This window comes from Anas acuta, chromosome 8 (assembly GCF_963932015.1).
Source record: "Anas acuta chromosome 8, bAnaAcu1.1, whole genome shotgun sequence".
Classification (NCBI taxonomy): domain Eukaryota; kingdom Metazoa; phylum Chordata; class Aves; order Anseriformes; family Anatidae; genus Anas; species Anas acuta.
Window position 1 is genome coordinate 4,767,592 of NC_088986.1, and position 19,715 is coordinate 4,787,306.

The following is a 19,715-nucleotide window of genomic DNA, read 5'->3' on the forward strand; positions in this document are numbered from 1 at the left end:
CCCTGTCCAATATGCTAGACTTAAAAATCTGACAGTGCCAACTTATAAAAGTTTCATGGTACATATGTCAATACCAACTGCATAAAAATGCAAGGATCGTGGGCTTTTAATTTGTTTTCCAAAGGCAAACATAAAAATTTCTGCGACTGAAGCTTACTTAAGTAAACAGTTTTAGTAAATGTATTTCATGAGCAGCAAGAGCCCCGTGGTCACGCAGCAGCAAAGCCTCCTGTGCTGGTTCTCCACCACCTCCTGTGTCCTGGCAGCATGGCTGTGACGTGGTGGGGACACCAGTGCATCTGGTGGGGACACCAGTTAACACAGTAGGGACACCAGTTAACACGATGGGGACCCCAGTTGATACAATGGGGACACCAGCAGACCTGGTGGAGACACCAGTGGACCTGCTGGAGATACCAGCTGACCCAGTGGGGACACCAGAGGACCCAGTGGAGACACCAGTGGACTTGTCCAACCAGAGCACTGGTAGAGCAGCATGCAGCCAGGCATGCACGCGATCAGCCCGAGCAATTTGTCTGGACAGCAGCTGGGTTTCGTACAGCAAATCCAGCTCATTCCCCTACGTGCCTAAATGCAATGATTTGTCCCCAGCGTAATTCAGTTGCAGAGTTATGCCCGCTGTATTTATTGCCCAGCACAGACACCAAAACACCTTGAGCACGTACCGTTGGGGAGCAGTGCTGATTTTAGCACGCTTTGCTCTGCACGCTCGTCCCCACACAGGGTGCCCCGCCGTGCTGCGGGGCAGGGTTGTTGCACTGCCGGGTGCGCCTCCTCGAGCCCCCCTGGCAGGGAGCCCAGGGCGACCAGCAGCTCCAGCGCCCGCTCGTCCCAGTGCCTGAAAAAGCATATTGAATAAGAGGCTGAACCAAACTATAAAGTAAAATTAAAAATACATATATATAAAAGCAAAATATAAAATAAAATTAAGTAAAATTAAGTTAAAATAATAAAATAAAATAAAATAAAATAAAATAAAATAAAATAATAAAACAAAATGAAGCAAAACAAAGGAAAACAAAACAAAACATACTGCAAACTCTTTCTTTTCCTCCTCTGAAGAGCTGCCATTTGACTTCCCTTTCCCAAAGGGCTGCTGGTGGCTCTCTCTGCACTAACTTTCCCACCTCCAAGTAAGGCAGAGGGACAAATGTCTCCTAATGTCACTGTCATGGAGCTGTTCTGAAAAGTCTGCCTGTCCCTTTGGAGACAGGTCATTTTGAGGCTTTTTCATTACAGGACAGACTGAGTTGTCAGAAGCGTTCGATACTATAGATCATGGTGGCACTCCTGAATGATGGGAGTGCTTGATGGCTGTCATTTACTGTCGTTTTTTATTTACTCAACTGGCCTTCATTCCTGGCTTGGGCACTTTATTAATCCAGACAGTAAAAATGGATCTGTGTGCTCTTACTTAGGGCTGGATGAAACGCTGGGGTTTCTGTCTGCTGAAACGTTGGTCTTTACAAAACTGCTCTTGGTCTTACATGAGTCTTGAAGCTAAAAATCTGCTTCCTTTCCTGTAAACTGGAAGCTCCCCCCAGCACTGCTAAAAGCAACAATGGTCAGAGCAGCTCACCTGGGTCCTAAGCTTTCTATGTACCTCATCTCAGGCAGATTCCTTGGATTTGGAGACAACTCAAAGAACTTCAGATTTTATGTTTTTTTTGAAAATTTTTTTTAAAGAAACCCACTTTTGAGTCACTGAACCAGTGCTTTTGAGTTCAGTTTCATATACCATCTACCCAGCTCTTCTCTTACTCATCTCATCACAGGTTTGATTTTCCAATGGTGAGACCCTAAGTAAGAGCACATAGTTGAAGGCCTGGAGCTCTGCTTGGTGGAACTGGTCTGAGGATGAATTTTTATTTTTATTTTTATTTATTTATTTATTTTCCTGCCAGCTTCAAGTGCTGAGATTGGGAAATTTTCATCATCATGAATCAGGACACAAATGTCTAGAAATAACCCTGGCACTTTTTTGAAACAAAAGACCATGTTCTGAGGTTAGCTTTTTATTGCCACCCATTTCATTTTTTAGAACAGAACATAAAGTAATAAAGCATAAATAAAAGCCTGTTACTTGGGGATGTCACTTTTTTTTTTTTTTTTTCCCCTCTCCCCAGATTAGTTGCCTCTAATTAAAATGTTTCCCTGTCTGAGGGGAAGCCTGGCAATTTGGCCAAAACTTCAGTTTTGGTGGCACTTCACTGGAGCATCACTTCCCAGCCACGTAGTCTGACCCTTTCAGCCTCCCTTCTTTTCCTGCCTGCCAGGGTTTGCACTCCTGCCCTTGCAGCAGGCATCCACATCGGGATGCCCCAAGTGCTCCAGAGAATCGCTGTGCCCAGGACGTGCCATGTCAGTCATCAGGGACCGGGTGACAGTCTCATTCACACCGGGGCCTTACCTGGGCGCTTGCTCTGCTCACAGGCATGGCCCTCGTACCCCAGCTGGCACTGGCAGACACACGTGTCGCCCACCAGGATGGGCTCGCCGTCGTTCTGGCACGGTCCACAGCGGCAGGCATTGAACTCCTGCAAGTACTCATCCAGAGCCCGCTTCAGGTGCTGCCGCTTGGTTTCCATGTTGGTGAGGTCGCTCCTGCGGAGAATTTCGTGGATGGGTTGCAGCTGTGCAGGACAGAGACAAAAAGTGGAGTTTGGGGTTTTCATCTGGTGTTGCCAGGATGCAGTCAGGGAGCAGGGAGGTCGCTGGATGAGCTCGGGGCTGAGAAAAAGCGTGTTTGTCTTCCTTGACAGCTCCATGTACACCGTGAAAATACATTACCACTGATAGATCCCAGTGTGAAACCAAACCTCTTCCTATCTTAGGGGTTTTTGCAGGGTTGGCTTGCTCTGGAAGTTCAGTGTGGACCCAAATGATAAATTCAAACACCCCAGAAAGCCCATTTTTTGATTAGTTTCTTAGTGCTACCATAATGTCAGAGATTTTCTCATGCTTTTTCCCTTTTTGAAACAAAATGTGTAGGTAAGAGATTTGGACAGTGGGTATCATCAAAACTTAACACCAACCTGCCACTAATGGTGACCAGATCATGAACGATCCAGTAAAGGCACAGCATGGAGACTTTTACCTGCCTACATTTTACCCTTTGTTGCAGTGAAGTAATACTGAGCCATCTACTGCTTTAAAAATATGACCAGCTTGTAATATTTCCAGTGGCAAATTGCAATTCTTATATACCATTCAACAAAAATAGCCCAGTGTGGACAACTGTAATTGTAACCTGGCTTCTGCTTTCAACCTATTATATCGAATCGATTGGATTAGCCGAAGGGCAGCAGGCCCCAACGCTGGTGGCGCCGTTCTGCCTTTCAAAATGTGGCTCTTTGGGGTGTTTTAAGCATTCAGCTGTGTTTAGGTTGAAAAATCTCAGCCCTTCCAGTTTTACCAGTAAAAAAAATGAACGATAAAGCTGCGAACTCCAGGCTGATGCAAGGACATATTTATATATCCAAGGTGTGCCTGGCTGGGAATTGGTAGACAGTGGTCCCAGGGCAGTCCTGGGCATCACCTCATTGCACAAGCACATGGGGAGTGATTTGTGGGGAGGGCCAGCCAGGCTTTGGGAAGGGCTCTTAGACATATTTGCACAGACCTGTTTATCAAACGAGCGTGAGCTGCAGATAAGAGCGGCTGAAGTGGACGTGGGCGTTTATCAGCCGCCTGAACTGCTGCTGGTTGCACAGAGGTTGCTGAGCTCCAAAAGCAGCCAACAGAGAGGTCAGCATGTGGTTTACTGGAAAACTGCAGTAAGCTTTGCCCAGAATTGATGGGAACTTGTGAAGAAAGGTGAATAACCCACAGCATGCGTTCAGCTGTAACTGAGAGCGCTTGTACTTTAGCTGGCCTTTCTGCCACCAGGGCGCTGCCCAGAAAGATTCCCATTTCTCCTGACAACAACGCAGATCATTCCCAATTCCACCTGCCCATCACCTTTCTTCCACTGTCTGGCTTTTCAGCTGTGTGCCTACAGCTGGTGATGAGAAGGACATTTATGGCAGTGCATCTGTGCCATGACTGAGGGCCTTCCCTCACACCACAAAGCCCCGTGGGATGCCTCAGTGACCTTCCCATTTTATGGGACATCCAATAAAATAGGAGGCAGGAAGAGAACTTTGCTGATTTCAACCACCGCAGACCCTCTTAGTGGAGCATGGAGAGACGGGACCCACCTAAGAAAGTGGTGTCCCCTCCTCCATAAACTCCTGGAGGCACCCAGAGCGAGACCCACCGTGGTGTGCAGAGGTCAGGCAGAGCCACTGTGTCTCTGAAGCAGGTGCAGTGGAGGGGCAGCATCTGTGCAAAGCCTTCAGTGGGGGGGTGGCTGCCTCCCCCACGAGCCCCCTGCTTATACAGGAAGGCAGGAGCATTACGGAGAATAATGGGGATGGCTGCAACTATGGAGAGCCGTTCATTGGCAAGCTGCTTGGGGACACATCAAAAACTTAACTCGGCACTAATCCAGCATTAAGCTCCTTGTCTGTCTCCCTGCTGATGCTGTCGGTGGGAGATGTACTCCCCATTGTGAAATGAATAAGAGGTTACTAGATCAGTGGCCCATTACATTTAATCTTGTTCTGTGATGGGATCACAATAAAAATACGAAATGATCTGCTCGACTACACTTTCATTCGTTATAGCGGCAGAGTTTCTTCAACTGCAGAAAGCCTTACCTCAAAATCAATAATAGCAGGATTGTATTTTAATGACCTTCCCCAGCGACGATACATGTTGCCGTCCCAACTGTTTAAGAGCCCTCCACTGCCAGCAGTATCTCCACCTTTAATCCGGGGAATAATATCTTCCACGACGGCATTGTGGGTCTTCTCATCTGAAAAGTTGAATTACACCCATATATTTAGTTACAATTTCCACACCTACTCTGGAAACTGAGGTGAGATCAGTCACAAGGGGGGCTACCAGAGGCACAATGCTGTGCTCCCCACATTGATGAGTGCTCTGCCTCCCCCTCAGCCTTGTACAAGGCAATGGGTGACGAGTTTAGCATCCCAAATGCCCTAAAACACTGCAGCCCAAAGGTCCTGCACGGCCCCAGCCTTTGTGTCTGGTTATCACTGGTTAAAGTGATTTACATTGGTAGCTTCCTGACCTCTCTGAGTACTTTTTATGGCCAGATTTGACTTTAATCATCACCGATGTTGCCCTCTCTGGACCAGTGTTGGGACCAGCTGGGGCTCTGCCATGTGTTTGGTCCAGACTGGTGGCACATGGGACACATGCAGGAAGGCCCAGAGCCACAAGACATTCCCCGGGTGTGCTTGGGGGAGAATCGGACCTGATTTTAGTGTTTTCTCACAGGTTCCTCACTCTTGGCCTGGGCTTGCTAAAGGGACCGGAGCTCCCCAGTCACCCACTCACCCAGCAATGTGCATTTCTGTCCAGACGATGTAACTCCAGTTCCTTTCAAGAGGAGCCAGTACTGCTGGGGACTTGGCCCTGAAGACATATTGGTCCCACCTTTGGGCTTGAGCTGTGCCTGAGGATGGACTGGAGCACCCTTTTCACACCCCAGTGTAACCCGACTTCTGCCCCTGCCCCAGTGGCCACAGACCTATCTCCCCAGCGTACCCCCGTCCAGAAGTTTTTTCTTATCACATTGAGAGTATGACACGGATGCTCCCACGTCCAGCCCATCCTTGCCGAACGAAACACCAGTTGAGAGGCCAAAACAGGTCTTGATGTCTTCAGAGTGAATTTCTGCAAAACAACAAGAAGACCAGTAAAAGCAGTGGCTCGTATTGTTCATTTTCCTCCTGGTATCTTTCATGTCTATTAAGAAAATACTCATCTAATTGCATGGTCTGCAACTTGAAGAATTATTCCATGGCAGAAGACAGGCCTTAGTCTTGTAGTGGCAAAGCCAAACTTTTATTGAGGTATGCTGGGCCTACTGCACAAGTGAATAGGGAAACTTCCTTGACATAAAGTGGTTTTCTTAGGAAGTATTAGAAGAAACTGAATATCTTAATGCAGGGTTTCAAGCATATATTTAATTGTTCAGCCTATTTATTTAAAAATAAAAACATTTCCACAGACTAAGTCATAACTAAAGCTGGGAATAGCAGTTGAAATCAACGGATCCTAGCTAATTTCCTAAACTGAGGGTCTGACCCGTGTATTAGCAGCTTAAGTAGCATCTTCGAGTAGCAACCTGCAAAAGTATTGTGTGCTGAGAGCTGCAAAGCCTTGCGGCACGCTGCTGTGCTGCTGCCACCAGCACTGCCGCATACATCACCCGAATTTGTAACTGGAGACCCATGAAGTGACTGCAGAGGGGAGAAGCGAGCTAACGAGGTGGCTTCACCAAGGTAAGCAATGCGCATATTTCACACAGCCTGTTTTGTGGTTGTTTTTGTTTTTTGTACACACTTCAGCCTCCTGCAAATATAAGGCTGTCTTCTGGAATAGTTAAAAAATCCATTGATTTCAATAAATACAGGTATTGTAAGTAATAGGTAACGTTCGCGTTGCTCTTTTTGTCAGAGGATCTTAAAGTGATTTACAAAGCAGCCCGGCGATCAATACCACCCTGTTGGAAGGGAGGCGCGGAGGTCAGCAGGACTTGTGCATCGTGGCTTAGCAGTTTAATGATCGAGGCTGGACCCAGAGTGCCGAGCTGCTCTGCCTCACCCAGTACCAGGGATCAGTGCCTCATCTTGCTCGTATTTAAGACCCTGATCTTAATTAGCTCCTGTAGCTCCCGCTCTGTGGGAGAGGCCAGCTGGAGCTGTGTGGGCACGGGGCTGCTCGTTGGCTTGGAGAAGGTGCTCAGTGTCCCAGGAAAGTCCTGGAGCCAAAGAGGTGGGACCTGAAGCGTGCTCGAGACTTCATGGGGAATTACATCCCGTTGCAAAATGGGCCCCTTGAGGAAGATTAAATGTGTAGCACTCAATTACTCGTAGTAAACTGTTCAACAGTTGTAAATGCAGTGGGTAAAGTTCATTCACCCAAAGCACCGTGAGTGATTGCTCATCTTGGTGTTGGAGTGCCATAAAATTAAACTTGAGGAACACCCTGATTAATTGATTTGCCATGGTTCCTGTTGAGTAATTATGTTCAGCAAGGGTCTGTCAATACAATTTGCTATTGGTTGCAGCAAGATCAGATCTTGATAAATGAAAAGTGGTTATCACTGCAAAAGGGTGGTCATAGAAAATATTGGCACTTGAGGGGGGAGCCCTGATAGTTTTTTATAAGATATAATTTGCGATAGTTGAATGTGCTCAAGTGATAAGATTTACTGCTGCATTTTGAATTAATCAGAATATATGAAGACTCTTTCTAATTTACTCTGAGCATAATGTTTCTCCCATAAATGTTCTTGTAATGTGTGAACACATTATACTGTTTTCTGCTAAATAATAGAACCATAACAATCTATTTTAAAAACAAGTAATGAAAAATATTGATGGCAGAGCAACAAGGGACCTCGTTCTGACATATGTATTTATTTCACTCATGACCACATCCATAGAAGCCCTTGCAGCCTGAAAGCTAGAAACAGGTCTGGCTGCAGAACTGCCATCCTAAATGCTGCACAAGTGGGTTGTGGTCTCTTCCTGGGTGTCCAAACCCAGAAGGTGACTTCGTTTTCAAAATTAAAGTTTCCCATATGCTTAACATCCAGCTCATGCCTATGCCTAGCTGGATTCTCAGTGACCCCCAGGTATCTTTCATTTAGAGACAACTCAGCCTGGGGACTTTATCCCCTGGACATGTCTGGCTTAGACACCAGTCTAGGGAAAAATTAAAAATAAAGGAGCATTTTATCTTCCAAAGCATTTAACACATAGCCTCCTGGGCTAGGTGGGGCTCTCAGGATGCATGGGTGGATCTGAAGCTGGTGCTGTGCTGCTCAGCCCTGCAGGGGCTCAGCAATACATCTCCAGGCATCTGCAGAGCTTCCATCTCATTATCAGAAGCTCTTGTTTGTGAGACTTGAGCACTTAAACCCTGATCCTGACCAACCCTCAGGAGACATGGCTAATCCTCTTGCAAACACAGCCTTCAAACATGGTGGTGATCGCCAATGGAAAGACATTTTCTGACTTGACAAATGTGGACTTTCTAGCAGAGTCTGAGTTAGATGAAAATTATACAAATGTGCTACATTAGAATGAAAATTGTGTCTCTACTGGGGCACGTTTTTGTCTTTTGCTGAATTTCATCATCCTTCTTTCCTAAAAGAGGGCATCTTGTAGCAGTAAATCTCCTCAGATACACAACAAGCACAAGATAAAGTAAAATAATAGCTTCCCTCCACATGCTCTTGATTCATTCTTCCTCTGAAATTGGCAGTCTGCTTCCTGAAGACTTGCTTGCCAAGATGTTATTCTTGTTCTATATCACTCACTCTTCAAAGTGAATAAATGATTTGAAGAGGCATCATGTTTCCAAACATTAGTAGTTCAGGGACTTAATGAAAATTCTCTCAATTGGTAGTTAGTTGCTCACAGGAAAAAAATGGCATGATTAACACTCACTGTGGAGTTATCCTAGTACTGATGGTATGAAACCATTTCAGACTGGAAGGTCCATGGCAGAATTTGGGGCAGACTCATGGAAATCAATGGAATTATAGCAATTTGCACCAACTGTGACAATTTACACCTGCTGTCCAAGGTCACAATTTTCTTTTGCATCAACATTCATCCTGAAGTTACCAAGGTGGAGTTACCCTCAGAAGATCCGGGTGATTATGTTTAGGCAAAGTGGGATCTATTGCACTGTCAACACCTTTGCAAAAGTCGGCAATCTGGTTAGCGTACTGAAGTACCGCATTATTGTTGTTCTGCATCTTATGTTTTTGATTAGGAAAAATGCTATGCTTTAGCTCTCCAGTAATGGCTATTCTTGTAGTCCAGATATCTGGAGCGGATATTTCATATAACTGAGATTTAGGAGTATGGCTCTCCAGCCTCATACACTCTAATTTGTTGAGAACTGGAGCTAACAGAGCTCTGTTAGTTTTCAGATATGACACTAACCAGAGTAAAGTGGCAGTGGTATTGCCAAGTGCAAAGCGTTATTTCCATTTACTGAAAATTGAAACTCTCACTACCAGGATGCTAAAACATCAGTGGGCTATTATTCTTTACTCTGGCTGAGTTTGCAGTCTTTGAGCATTCATAAGGATAGCCAGAACAAAGATTATAAGCAGTGAGAGAAGTTTAGAGAAGTCTAGTAAACAACATTGAAAAAAGGGGAGAAAAAGTTATTCAGATTCCTTCCTAAACTATAAAAACATTACCCAGATTCTTCTGAAATTAGCTCGGGAAGTAGTTTGTGACACTTGAGCTTCTCCCTTGCTATGCAGTGAGTTGTGCGTTCATCTCATAAAGAGCACATGGATACCTGTACCCCATGCCAACTGTGCAATTTTGTTGCCTATCACATAATAGGACACACCAACTACCTTGGCAAGGAGAGGCTGATGAGTATCCACCCTCCCAGGGCCCAGGGAAATGGTGGGTGTGGGGAGCAACCAGATGAATTATTCAGGTGGGCTGGACCCACTCCATGGTGGGAAATGCCTGGTTTAGAGCAGAAAGTTGTGAGCAGAGAATTTTGTGCATTATTCTAACCTTGTCGTCTCATTTCCTCTTTGTTAACAACAAGGATGTACTCAAAGACACCTCCCATAGTGCCGGATGTCATGAAATGGGTGCCGTAGTCGTCGATAAATTTGGCGTACATGCCATAGTTGTATGTGTCTGGAAGCTCTTGCAGGGAGAGGAGCATGTCTTCATCCAAAACGATGTTGTTCCTTCTCATCTTGAAACGGGCTGTCTGCACCTTGGTCACAGCTCTAATGAATCCAACATCCTGTGGGCAAAGACTGCCAATCAATATTCACTGAAGAAAAAAAAAAAAAAAGTAATTTCTAGGCTGGTTTGCAGAGGAAAACCTGAATCTGTAACTGTCACTGTATGTTGAGGGCTTGAAAAACAGGCCAACTTCAAAAGAAATCAGTGACGATTCTTTTTTTCAATGTCTTTTTCTTGTGTGTGGAGGGCAGAGTTATGGTGTGGGTGCTTTGGGTTTTTTATTGATGTGCAAATTTCTGCTATTTCTGGTTTTTGTTTCCATGCTGCTTATGCCTTTTTTTTTTTTCTTCTTCTTTTATTTATTTATTTGTTGGCAGCCTTGACCAGTGATGTGGGACAAAGCAGCAGGGGGATTCCCTGGCTGGGAAGGTGCTGACCCAGGGGGATTTCCTTGTTCTACCACCAGCTCCATGGCTTCTCCTCTAGACTGGCCATTGCCCCAGGCAAGGTGCCAGTGCAACAGGACCAGCCCCTTAAATGATTTCTCCAATAATTGATCATTGTTCAGCTGCAAACATCGTGTGAGTCTAGACAAGTGCACAGTAAATACTCTAATGGTGCCAATTTCAAATGGCTTTTAAGGGCATTTCAACTCGGAACACCATCAAAGTAATTATTCTGTATTGTTTGCTGTCAGCAGCCAAGAAAGAAGAGAAGACAAGGATGGTATATGTGGGAAATACCAGTGTTCATGTTATTAGAAGGGAAAAAGCACCACAGCTATTCCATGATGTAAACTCATGAGAAATAAACCTGTTTAATGGAAGCTCTTTTTTTTTGTTTGTTTTTTTAATAACATTTTTTTTAACCTTTTTCAAAAATAACATATTTTCCTATCATAAGGCAGCTTGTATTAATTGGAACAAGATATATTTGCTACTGGAAATCGTTCCCCGAGGAAAACTGTTTTGATCAACATCTTGATATTTCCTCCTCCCTCATCGTCACTTTAAACATTTTTTATTTATGTGCTTAACGTAGCCATGAAACAGGATGGGGTGAGATGACATGTGTTGTGGTACTTCGTAATTCAATTTTATTCCCACTCCCTGTTTGCTAAAATGTAATAAGAACAACAAACAGGATTACTAACGATCATACATTTGCAATTACACGAACAAATTAAGGTACAATTGCTATGTGTTAAAAAATGCAATTAAGAGAATAAACAGACGTAACTTACAGCCAGACCATGCAATGCACAGATGACATGATTGGAGTGTACGCGTCGCTGATTTTTTTTTTTACCTTTGAATTGTATTCTGTGAAATTCTTCAGGGATCCTTTGCCACGTGATAAAGAAAAGCCAAAGGTTCGCTTTACAGGTATTAATTTAGGTCCAATCCCAAAGGTAAAACCACCTCCTCTGCTTTTACTACTTCCAACAGCATTAAGCAGACCTTTTGAATCTTCATAAAACTCAAAAGAGAATCCAGAATCAGCATGAGCCTAAAGTGAAAGGAGCACACATTAATTTTTCAGGCATTTTCCTTCCTTTTTAACCAATATTTCTTTAAGGAGCAGATCATAACCTTCCTTGAGGCCAGTGATGCTCCTGATGGCACCAACACTGACTTCAGTGAACACAGAATAAAGAATTCAGTCGTGAGCCATTCAATTTGGAAATATGTGAGAGATGCAGATAAAGCCATGCATTTTATGTCATGTATCTCCAGACAGGGGAAAGGTTTGTGGTTAGCCCCAGAAAGCAATGCCATTACAGGCAGATCTGGTAACAGTGTCTAGTAAGCTACTTTGACACTTTCCATTATAAAGCCCTCCTTCCAGTTCCCTGCAGCTCTGCCAAATCCTGACTATTTGGAGTGATTTTTTTTCCACTCCTGCCTGCTTCTGGATGAATTTATTAGGAAAAAGATTCAGCAGCGGTGATCCAGACACTTACGAGGGCAACATCAAAAAATAAACATTGTTCTGCCTGTTTTAGAGAAGTGACCTTTCCCTTGACAGCTCTGCTTTGCCAGCACGTGGAATTTAGCAGCCTTGCCGAGTCTGGGCTGTGCCATTTGCCATCTCTATAAAAAGCCAGATAAATTTTCCAACACTGCAAAATGGCATCTCACATGGTCGTGAGTGTCTTCCTAGACCCAGGCAGGTACAAACTCCAAAGTCAGCCTAGATGTGAGATATTCTTGAGCATCCCTCCCCATGTATCTGTGGTACAGGTGTGCTTCCACCAGCAGCAGCAGGTAAAAGAGGGAAGAAAACATTGCTGGTGTGGTGGGTCTGTCTGGGTTCAACTGGGGACTAAGGAATTCTGCCTGTGGTGAGCATGTGAGAGTCTATTACATTGGACTTTTAGCTGTAATATTGCCTTGGAATAATATTTATTTCATTCATCCATTGCAAAAAAAAAAAAAAAAAGCATGACAGATGCTTAATAGCGAGGCCACAGCTCCTACTTAGGACACGGGACACCCAGCTTAAGTCCCCCCTCTGCTAGGTTCATTTTCAAACATCCAAAGTCAGATGCCACCCCAAAGCACACAGGTGTTGTGATACATGTTGTGATGGCTTTTGGGATCTTTGTCTCACTCAGAATTCAGATTTATGTCCCTTGTAGCCATGCCATAGACTTAAATGCTTCCAAAGATTGAACTGGTAGCATTGTTCCTATTTTACACATGGCCAATTTCATCCCTGGAGAGGCAAGTGGCTCGCGCAAGCTCTACAGCTCATTAATAGCAGAATTTAGTAAAAAAACATTTATCTTGGCTCTGACTAGGCCAGAATAAGCAGTGGGGATGCCTGGGTGATAAAGCAGGTTAGTGCCTTGATGTGCCATAAAACTGCATTTATATCACCGATTGCCTGTTGTCTTGGGGACAGCCGGAGGAAGGTGCCTTGAAAGACAACACACAGCGAATTCTCCCCGATAAAATGTGCACAATAGCTTTATGACACATCAGGCCCTTAGCTGGGAAAACATTGCCGAATTTGACCACCCGAGGTACTCACTAGGAACTGGTACACGTGGAAGTTGTAAGGCTTGCGGAAATACTTCTCGTCGTCCCCGTAGTAGAGGCGTTCACAGGCAGTGTCGTACTTCAGCTCTCGCCACTCCCCGTTGTAGACGTACTCGCAGTGCCCCCCCCCAAAATTGGGATCGTACACGTACTGCTTCTCCTCCTGTGTTAGGATGTTGTATCTTTGAAAGAAATAACATTCAGGAAGTTATCCTTTTTTTTTTTTCTTTTTTTTTTTTCCCAACAGACACTGTTCCCGTTCTCCTGTTCTCCTGACACTACGGCACTGCACGTAACCTATACTCAGGTCTCTGGCTTAGAACTGAGATTGCAACTATAACCTGAGGTTTGGGTCTGCGCTCTCTCTTTGCTGTCTCCTTCCCAAAGCTAACAGGAGGCATTGTTTCAGACTCAGATCCTAGAGATGGAAGAAGTCAGTTTAATTGTCCAGTCCATCCCCGCGAGTCCAGTTGTGAAAGTCCGACAGCACTGGGATTTCTCCAGTCCCAGCAAGGCTTTCACAGCCTGATGCATCTCCCTACCACAAAGGGTTTCCTGGCAGCCTCTGTAATTGTTTCCTATCTTAATTTCATCTCCTTCCTTTTAATAGCGGTCTCATTTCTCAGTGGAGTTAGCACCCTCCCTAGACTTGAAGCCTCCTGTTTTGCCAAGTCACTTGCTTATTATTTCCTCACGCCTTTCTCCTCCTGCTTTCCAGCCATCACAGCTGCTGCCCTCCCAAATCCCGCCTGTTACTTAATATTCCCTGTAATTCGATGGCTCAAAATGAAAGCATTATTCAAACTAGACAGCAGCATTGCTCCTCACAACAGGGAATCATCTTTAAGACCAGGATAGTAAATGCTATTGCTTTTGTGTGTTCTGCGGAGAAAACAAATCAGAGAGCAGTATTAAATGTGGTGCTGACTGCAAATTAATAGATGTCTTGAAAAACTTTTGATGGACTTTCCCAGGCCCTGGGCCAGAGATGCATTTATCTCATTGACTCAGGAGAGTGTTGGATAGAAGAATTATCCAATGAGTGGTTGCATTGTCATACCATAGCTCATGCTCTCCAAATGAAACTAAGCGGTTGTGTTAGGACACAGGATTTAAAACAAAAATTTCACAATAGGAAATTTGCCTTTAAATTCATGCCAGTCTTCTTTTCTATATTGCATAATTAAAATTGGAAGCTGAATAGCCTAAAACATTTTCATGCATAGAAATACTTATTTCAGCTTATTTCCATTTGGTGCTCAGGCTCTCTGCCCTCAATATATACTCCAAAGTCCTAAATCCTGGAGCCAAACATTCTCCATAAAACTGGAAGCCACCAGAATGCTGCACCTCCAACACCTACTGTTTCCTTTAATATTTGCTTCTATCAGCTATGGAAAGGACTCAGAGAACTGAGATATATTGTTACCTGAGCATAAAGGGTACACACAACTACCGAGTGTCTGAGAGAGGCCAAGGTCAGGCAGTAAATCTGAGGAGAATTTGGAATAAGAGCTGGGCTGAGCCCTCCAGCCTCTGGCACAGCTACCCATGGCTGTGTGGGATGGACACTCTCCTTTGGGTTTTGCACAGCACGGTATTAATTCATGGAGTACTGTTCTTTCTAAGCAGGAGCAATATGAAAATCTTCCTCTTGCTTTGCTTGCTAGAGTAGCAGCTATTGATTAATTACTCACCCCTGTGCTGCTTTTTCAGACCCTGGGATTGGGAACAGGTCTTCACAGGGGCTTTCAATATCTTCATCCTCACAGTTATTCTCATCAGACCCATCTCTGCAGTCTCTCTCACCGTTGCACACAAGATGTCGTTTAATACAGCGACCTAGAATGCGTAGGGACAGGAGATCCCTTGGCTGCTTTCAGGAGAACTTTTTGGCAGCCTGATTTTGCTGCTCTGCACACATATTTCAGTGCCACAGGAAGCCACGCTGTGCGTTGGACACTGCACTGCTCCATCAGGAGCTTATTGCAATAACCATAGCGCAAGAACAGCTGTTTGCAGGAATCACAACCCAAAAGGACTTTATTTATTTATTTATTTATAATTTCTGGAGGTGAGGAGAAAGCCCTGACATGGCAGTCATGGAGGGAAGTGGTGGAGCAGCAATGACATGCTCCAGCTGAGGAGCTGCCCCCGGAGCTGCTGTGCATTGCTAAATTTCATTAGGATTTTCATGACATGCTCAAGGTGGGAGCTCGAGCCGCTCATGCAAAAGGAAAGATCTGCCAAGGTGAGCCAAACGTCCCGAGCACAGCCGTATCACATCCCAGTCCTCAGAGCTGGGAATGGCTAAAAATAAATAATTCACCCCAACAGATTGCTGGTTGGGTTCAGGACTGAGCTGCTTTATTCTCAGGGAGAGGAAGCGTGTGTTGGGGGAGCTCCGGTGCCCACGGAGGGGGATGTGAGCGCACAGCACGGCTGTTGGAGCAGAATATTGCTAGAATCTTTATTCCACTGAAAAATTAACCTTTTCCATGTCACACATGCCTTCTTTTCACTCCAAATTGAAATGTAACATGGAAGGACTTTTGTAAAAGTTAAAAAACCCCAAAGATGGGGGAAATCTCATATTTTTCTTGCACCATTTCACCATCCTGCTGGCCAGCCTGAACGCATTTTGGCAAAGCCCTGCCCACAGCGGATGCCATTCTGTCCCACCAATGTCCGACCCACTTCCCCTCCGTCTGTCCACCCGAACCCGGAGTCTGAGCCCCGTTCACTCACCGGTCTCCTCGCACTGAAAGTCCTTCCCGCAGCTGGGGGCTCTGGTGCAGGTCTCCTCAGCATGGCAAGCTTGCTCGTCCCAGAGGTTCCCCACGCAGCGCTGCCCCCCGAACCTCGCGGGCTGCACCAGCGTCCGGTACCGGTGCTGGGTCATACAAGAGAGAAACACCTAATTCGTGTCCCCCTGGCATTACCTCCACGGGCAGTAATGCAATTATACCTATAGCTTTTATCCAAATTGTTATTTCTCTGTGCAGTCCTCATACGCATAGCCTTGTGTGTAAGTGGAGGAGAATCAGCAGAGAGGTGGGAGCCCAGGAGAGCTGCCCAAAGTTAAAACAAGTGAATTTGGGGTGGACTGGAATGACTGTTTTTAAAATCTCTTCCTATTTTATACTTTGGAAGCAATAAAGATTTTTTTCCAATCGCACATTTTGTACTGGAATGTAATGGGTTCAGATGGACATGGACACTAATTGCAATGCTGATTCTGAAACATAAACATTTCTGATGGATTATTAATGAGGATTGCTGCTCTTAAACCAGGAAAAAAAAAAAAAAAAAAAAAAGAGAGAGAGAGAGAACAGCCAAATCATTTGCTGATTATAAGCACAGGAACAAAAATACAGGGATATAAACTAAGCAGAGAGCAAAATTATGTCAGGTATTTGAAAATAAATTCTTGAATTATGAAGACATATGTGAAATTATATCGAAAACTGAGAACAGGAGCTGATGAATGAAGGTTGCTTTTAATTTCTTTTCATTAGAATATTTGCATTAAGAATCAGGGGATACTTAATTAAATCTGAATTTGAAAAGGAAAATCTTGGCCAAGTATTCTGGCCTGATTCTTCCACCTTTTGCCTTGATTTTGTGTTTTGCAGCTCCGCTGCCTTAAACAAATTTATTCCCTGTTTACACCAGGGAAAGTAAGAGCCTCTCTATGAGAGGAGCACCTCCATCATATTTGGATGAGTTTACGGGATGCTTCAGAATGATGAATATGTATAATATATATAATTAATGTGTGTACATCCTCGTTGCAGACACATCTGAGGATAAATGAATGCATAACGGTGGAGCCTTACTTTTTTCTCTTGGCAAGGAAAGCAATCAGTCCACGCTGACCACTGGCTCAGCTGACAGTTGACAGGAGCTGGGGAATTAACATCTCTGCTGCTTCGTCTGAGGAGAAGAGAGAGTGGTCTAAGGGCTTTGAAGGTGTGCTTTAAGAAGGGTTGGAGGCCAGCAGGGAGAAAATAATCTCTGTGTGTTCTTCCATTAGGAACTCATTTTGTAGGAAATGGACACTGGGGTAGACCCTTAGTACAGACACCTGGTTTCCTGCTCTCCTGGGAGATCCTAGCCCTTTCCAACAGTTGGATTGCAATAAAATGTATGTACACCATACACAAGAGGCCAAACACCCTGAGAGACAGAAGGAACGTCCAGAAAAGACAGGTTTAAGGAAAAACTTCTTTATGACTTTCTTCTCTGGAGCACCTCACAAACTCCAGGATTAGTGATGTTTGTCACCTGGTTTGAAATCAATCAATTTCACTTTTTTTACACCATTCTGAATTGTCAGTATTTTTCCACACAGGGTTTGATGCCCATGCACGCAGTAGTGGGAACGGCTGCACCAATGGTGCTGAGCTGCGAGCCACGAGGCTGTGCTGACCACGAGGATTTGTTGGCTGACTATTTCTAAAAGGAAATACCTAGATTCTGTGAAGGGGGAAAAGTTAAAGAAAGAGTATAAAAAACAGAAAATGGCAAGAGTTGTGTATTACAATGGACTCTGGACATACATTGAATATTGCCGTACATATTGCTACCCAGCCCTGTCATCGTATCTCTGTGTTTCTGTCCCCACTCCTACAACCTTTATTTTCACGTTTCTTTGTTTTGAGGAGCAGTCTCTGGCATAAAGAAATGACTCTCCAGTTGCCACAGCCTTCTAAGCATTTTGAGGGGTTATTCCAAGCCAAAACATTATTATCATTATTTTGGTGATTAACTAATGAGCAGTCTGTTTTACTTACAAGACTGCAGCCCAAAGAGAAATCCCGATAATTAGCGGAGGTAGGGAGTATGCTGGGCATTCATCAGCAAGGCCACCAGATGAGAGGCACAGCGGCTCAGGCAGGGAGCCCGTGGGCACAGATCAGCCACCAGGAGAACAGCGGGATCCTGGAGACACACACGGCGCTGGAGGAGGCACCCGTACCGATCCCTCCCGGCTCTGACAGGAGGTTTTGTGGGCCGTGTCCTTCAGCACTTCACCAAGCACTTAATTGGCTCACCTTCGACTGGATTTCACGTTTACCTCTTCATTATTCTGCCTTGTTTGATAAGTTCATCAAACATCAAAAATCTCGTCTTTGTTCATTTTCAAAAGGGATTATCAGAATAAGCCTACATAATTAACTGTATCACTACCATGATTTTTTTTTCCCTTCTGCCTTCTCCTAGTCTTCACATTCCAATTATCAGTGATACCTTTTCTTGATCCTTCTAAATCACATTTGCTTTTACAACAATCCTGAAATTAGTAACTGTAGGAAAAAACAAACAAACAAACAAAAAACCCAACTCTTCTCCTATTACGACACCGTAGCTTTAGAAAAAAATAACTTGTATATCCCCTTCCTTCAAAGCTTAAATGACACTTGTATATGTTAATAATACTGTTCAGAGAAAAAAAAAATAGAGGTACATGATTTTGGCTTGGATTGAAAATTGGGTTGTGTACAAGCACATGTTAATTGTCAAATGCAAAATAATTATTATGAGAATGAATATGAAAAATATTTCTTTGTAAGTCTTCCTGTGTAAGGAATTCACTCCAAGTGCCCCAAAATAATACGGTGATTTTGGTAAAAATGTTTAAGCAGGCTTAATAGTCATCTGTGAAAGAAAACCCATTGTGCAAACAGTTCATATAAGAAGGAATTATGATTCCTCGCTTGGGGTTGGATAACGGCCAACATTTTATTTTATTTTTTTTTTTCTGGAAGCTGTTTACAGAGAGCACAGTGTGCACATGCCTCAAGTCAAGACGAAATTGATGGGCTGACTGACTGGCCCGCAGTTTCCGTACGTAAAGCTGGGTGGAAGCAGACTTACCTCTGGGAAGGCGCCGCTGCCAGCTCCCCGTGCGCCGCAGCCGTGCCCCGACGTGCTGTTAGAGACAGCGAGCATACAGCGAGAATCAAAGGAGAAACCTGACGCAGGCTCCACCACATTGTTTTTCCATATGTAAACGGTTGCTATTAGTTAGCTGAAAGCAAAAGCTTGAGGCTTTGGTAGGCCACGGGGACAGTGCTGCTGGGAGAAGCGCAGAGCCCCCCCGGCGCAGCACACTGCGGTAAATCATTGACAACAGCACCCATCAGATCATGAAGAATCAGGACACGTCCCGGAGGCCTTTGCCCTTTTGGAAACAAATTCCCAATCTTCTGGCAAGGGAATATATTAAACTGTTTGACTGTTTCCACAGGGAAGTCAGTCAGGCCCTGTCAAGGCGGTCATGTTTCTTGCCCACCCTGTACCCTCCAGTTCATTTGAAGGAGGAAACCCATTTTATTTCCCACAGCACCTGCAATTTTGGCCACTTCCCAGCACAGCCAATTGAAGATTCTTACAAAATTCTGTTATGAGGGACACGTACCGTCCAGATACATCACGGAGAGGTCAGTTCAGCTTTTTCCCTTTGCCATTCCCATAAGGCAGTGTCCCATGTCCAAAGCCACTGGGAATTATAACCTGACTCAGAAGGGCTTTGGGATGGTCCTACATAGTCACTGCAACATGGGGATCTAAACACTCATTTTTTAAACTGATTCAGAGTGAGGAAGATGCCCCCTCACTCTGAAATTTTGTCCTGTCCCAGCTGCTGTGTGAACCCGTCCATAGGTGGTGGCTTTAATGCTTTTAGTAGGCTGGGATCTCAGTGCAGGAGTAGTGGATGTGCAAGTGCACAGGTGTAAGACAATAACACCATACAAAGCAAAACACCATGGGTTATTTATTATTAAGAGAATAGCCACAAGATAAGGATATTTAGTTTTCACATGTTGAA

At 44.5% G+C, this 19,715-nt stretch overlaps 1 protein-coding gene across 3 annotated transcripts; it reads right to left on the minus strand.

Annotated features, from left to right (window-relative positions):
• Positions 1-88: 88 nt before the first annotated feature.
• Positions 89-19,016, minus strand: C8A (complement C8 alpha chain). Of its 3 annotated transcripts, none has more exons than XR_011098714.1 (12): positions 18,761-19,016; positions 16,720-16,816; positions 15,629-15,773; positions 14,578-14,722; positions 12,873-13,062; positions 11,145-11,345; positions 9,654-9,894; positions 5,638-5,766; positions 4,722-4,879; positions 2,432-2,654; positions 468-859; positions 89-404 (listed from the first exon to the last, which is right to left on the minus strand). XR_011098714.1 is itself a non-coding variant. In XM_068689777.1 (12 exons), exons 1-11 carry the CDS (start codon positions 18,877-18,879, stop codon positions 708-710), a joined length of 1,800 nt encoding a protein of 599 aa, XP_068545878.1. In that variant the 5' UTR covers positions 18,880-19,016; the 3' UTR covers positions 89-404; positions 687-707. The 3 variants fall into 3 exon arrangements, 2 of the variants coding, with proteins under 2 accessions (XP_068545878.1, XP_068545877.1); XM_068689777.1 differs by having other exon boundaries at positions 687-859; XM_068689776.1 differs by having other exon boundaries at positions 89-859.
• Positions 19,017-19,715: the final 699 nt, after the last annotated feature.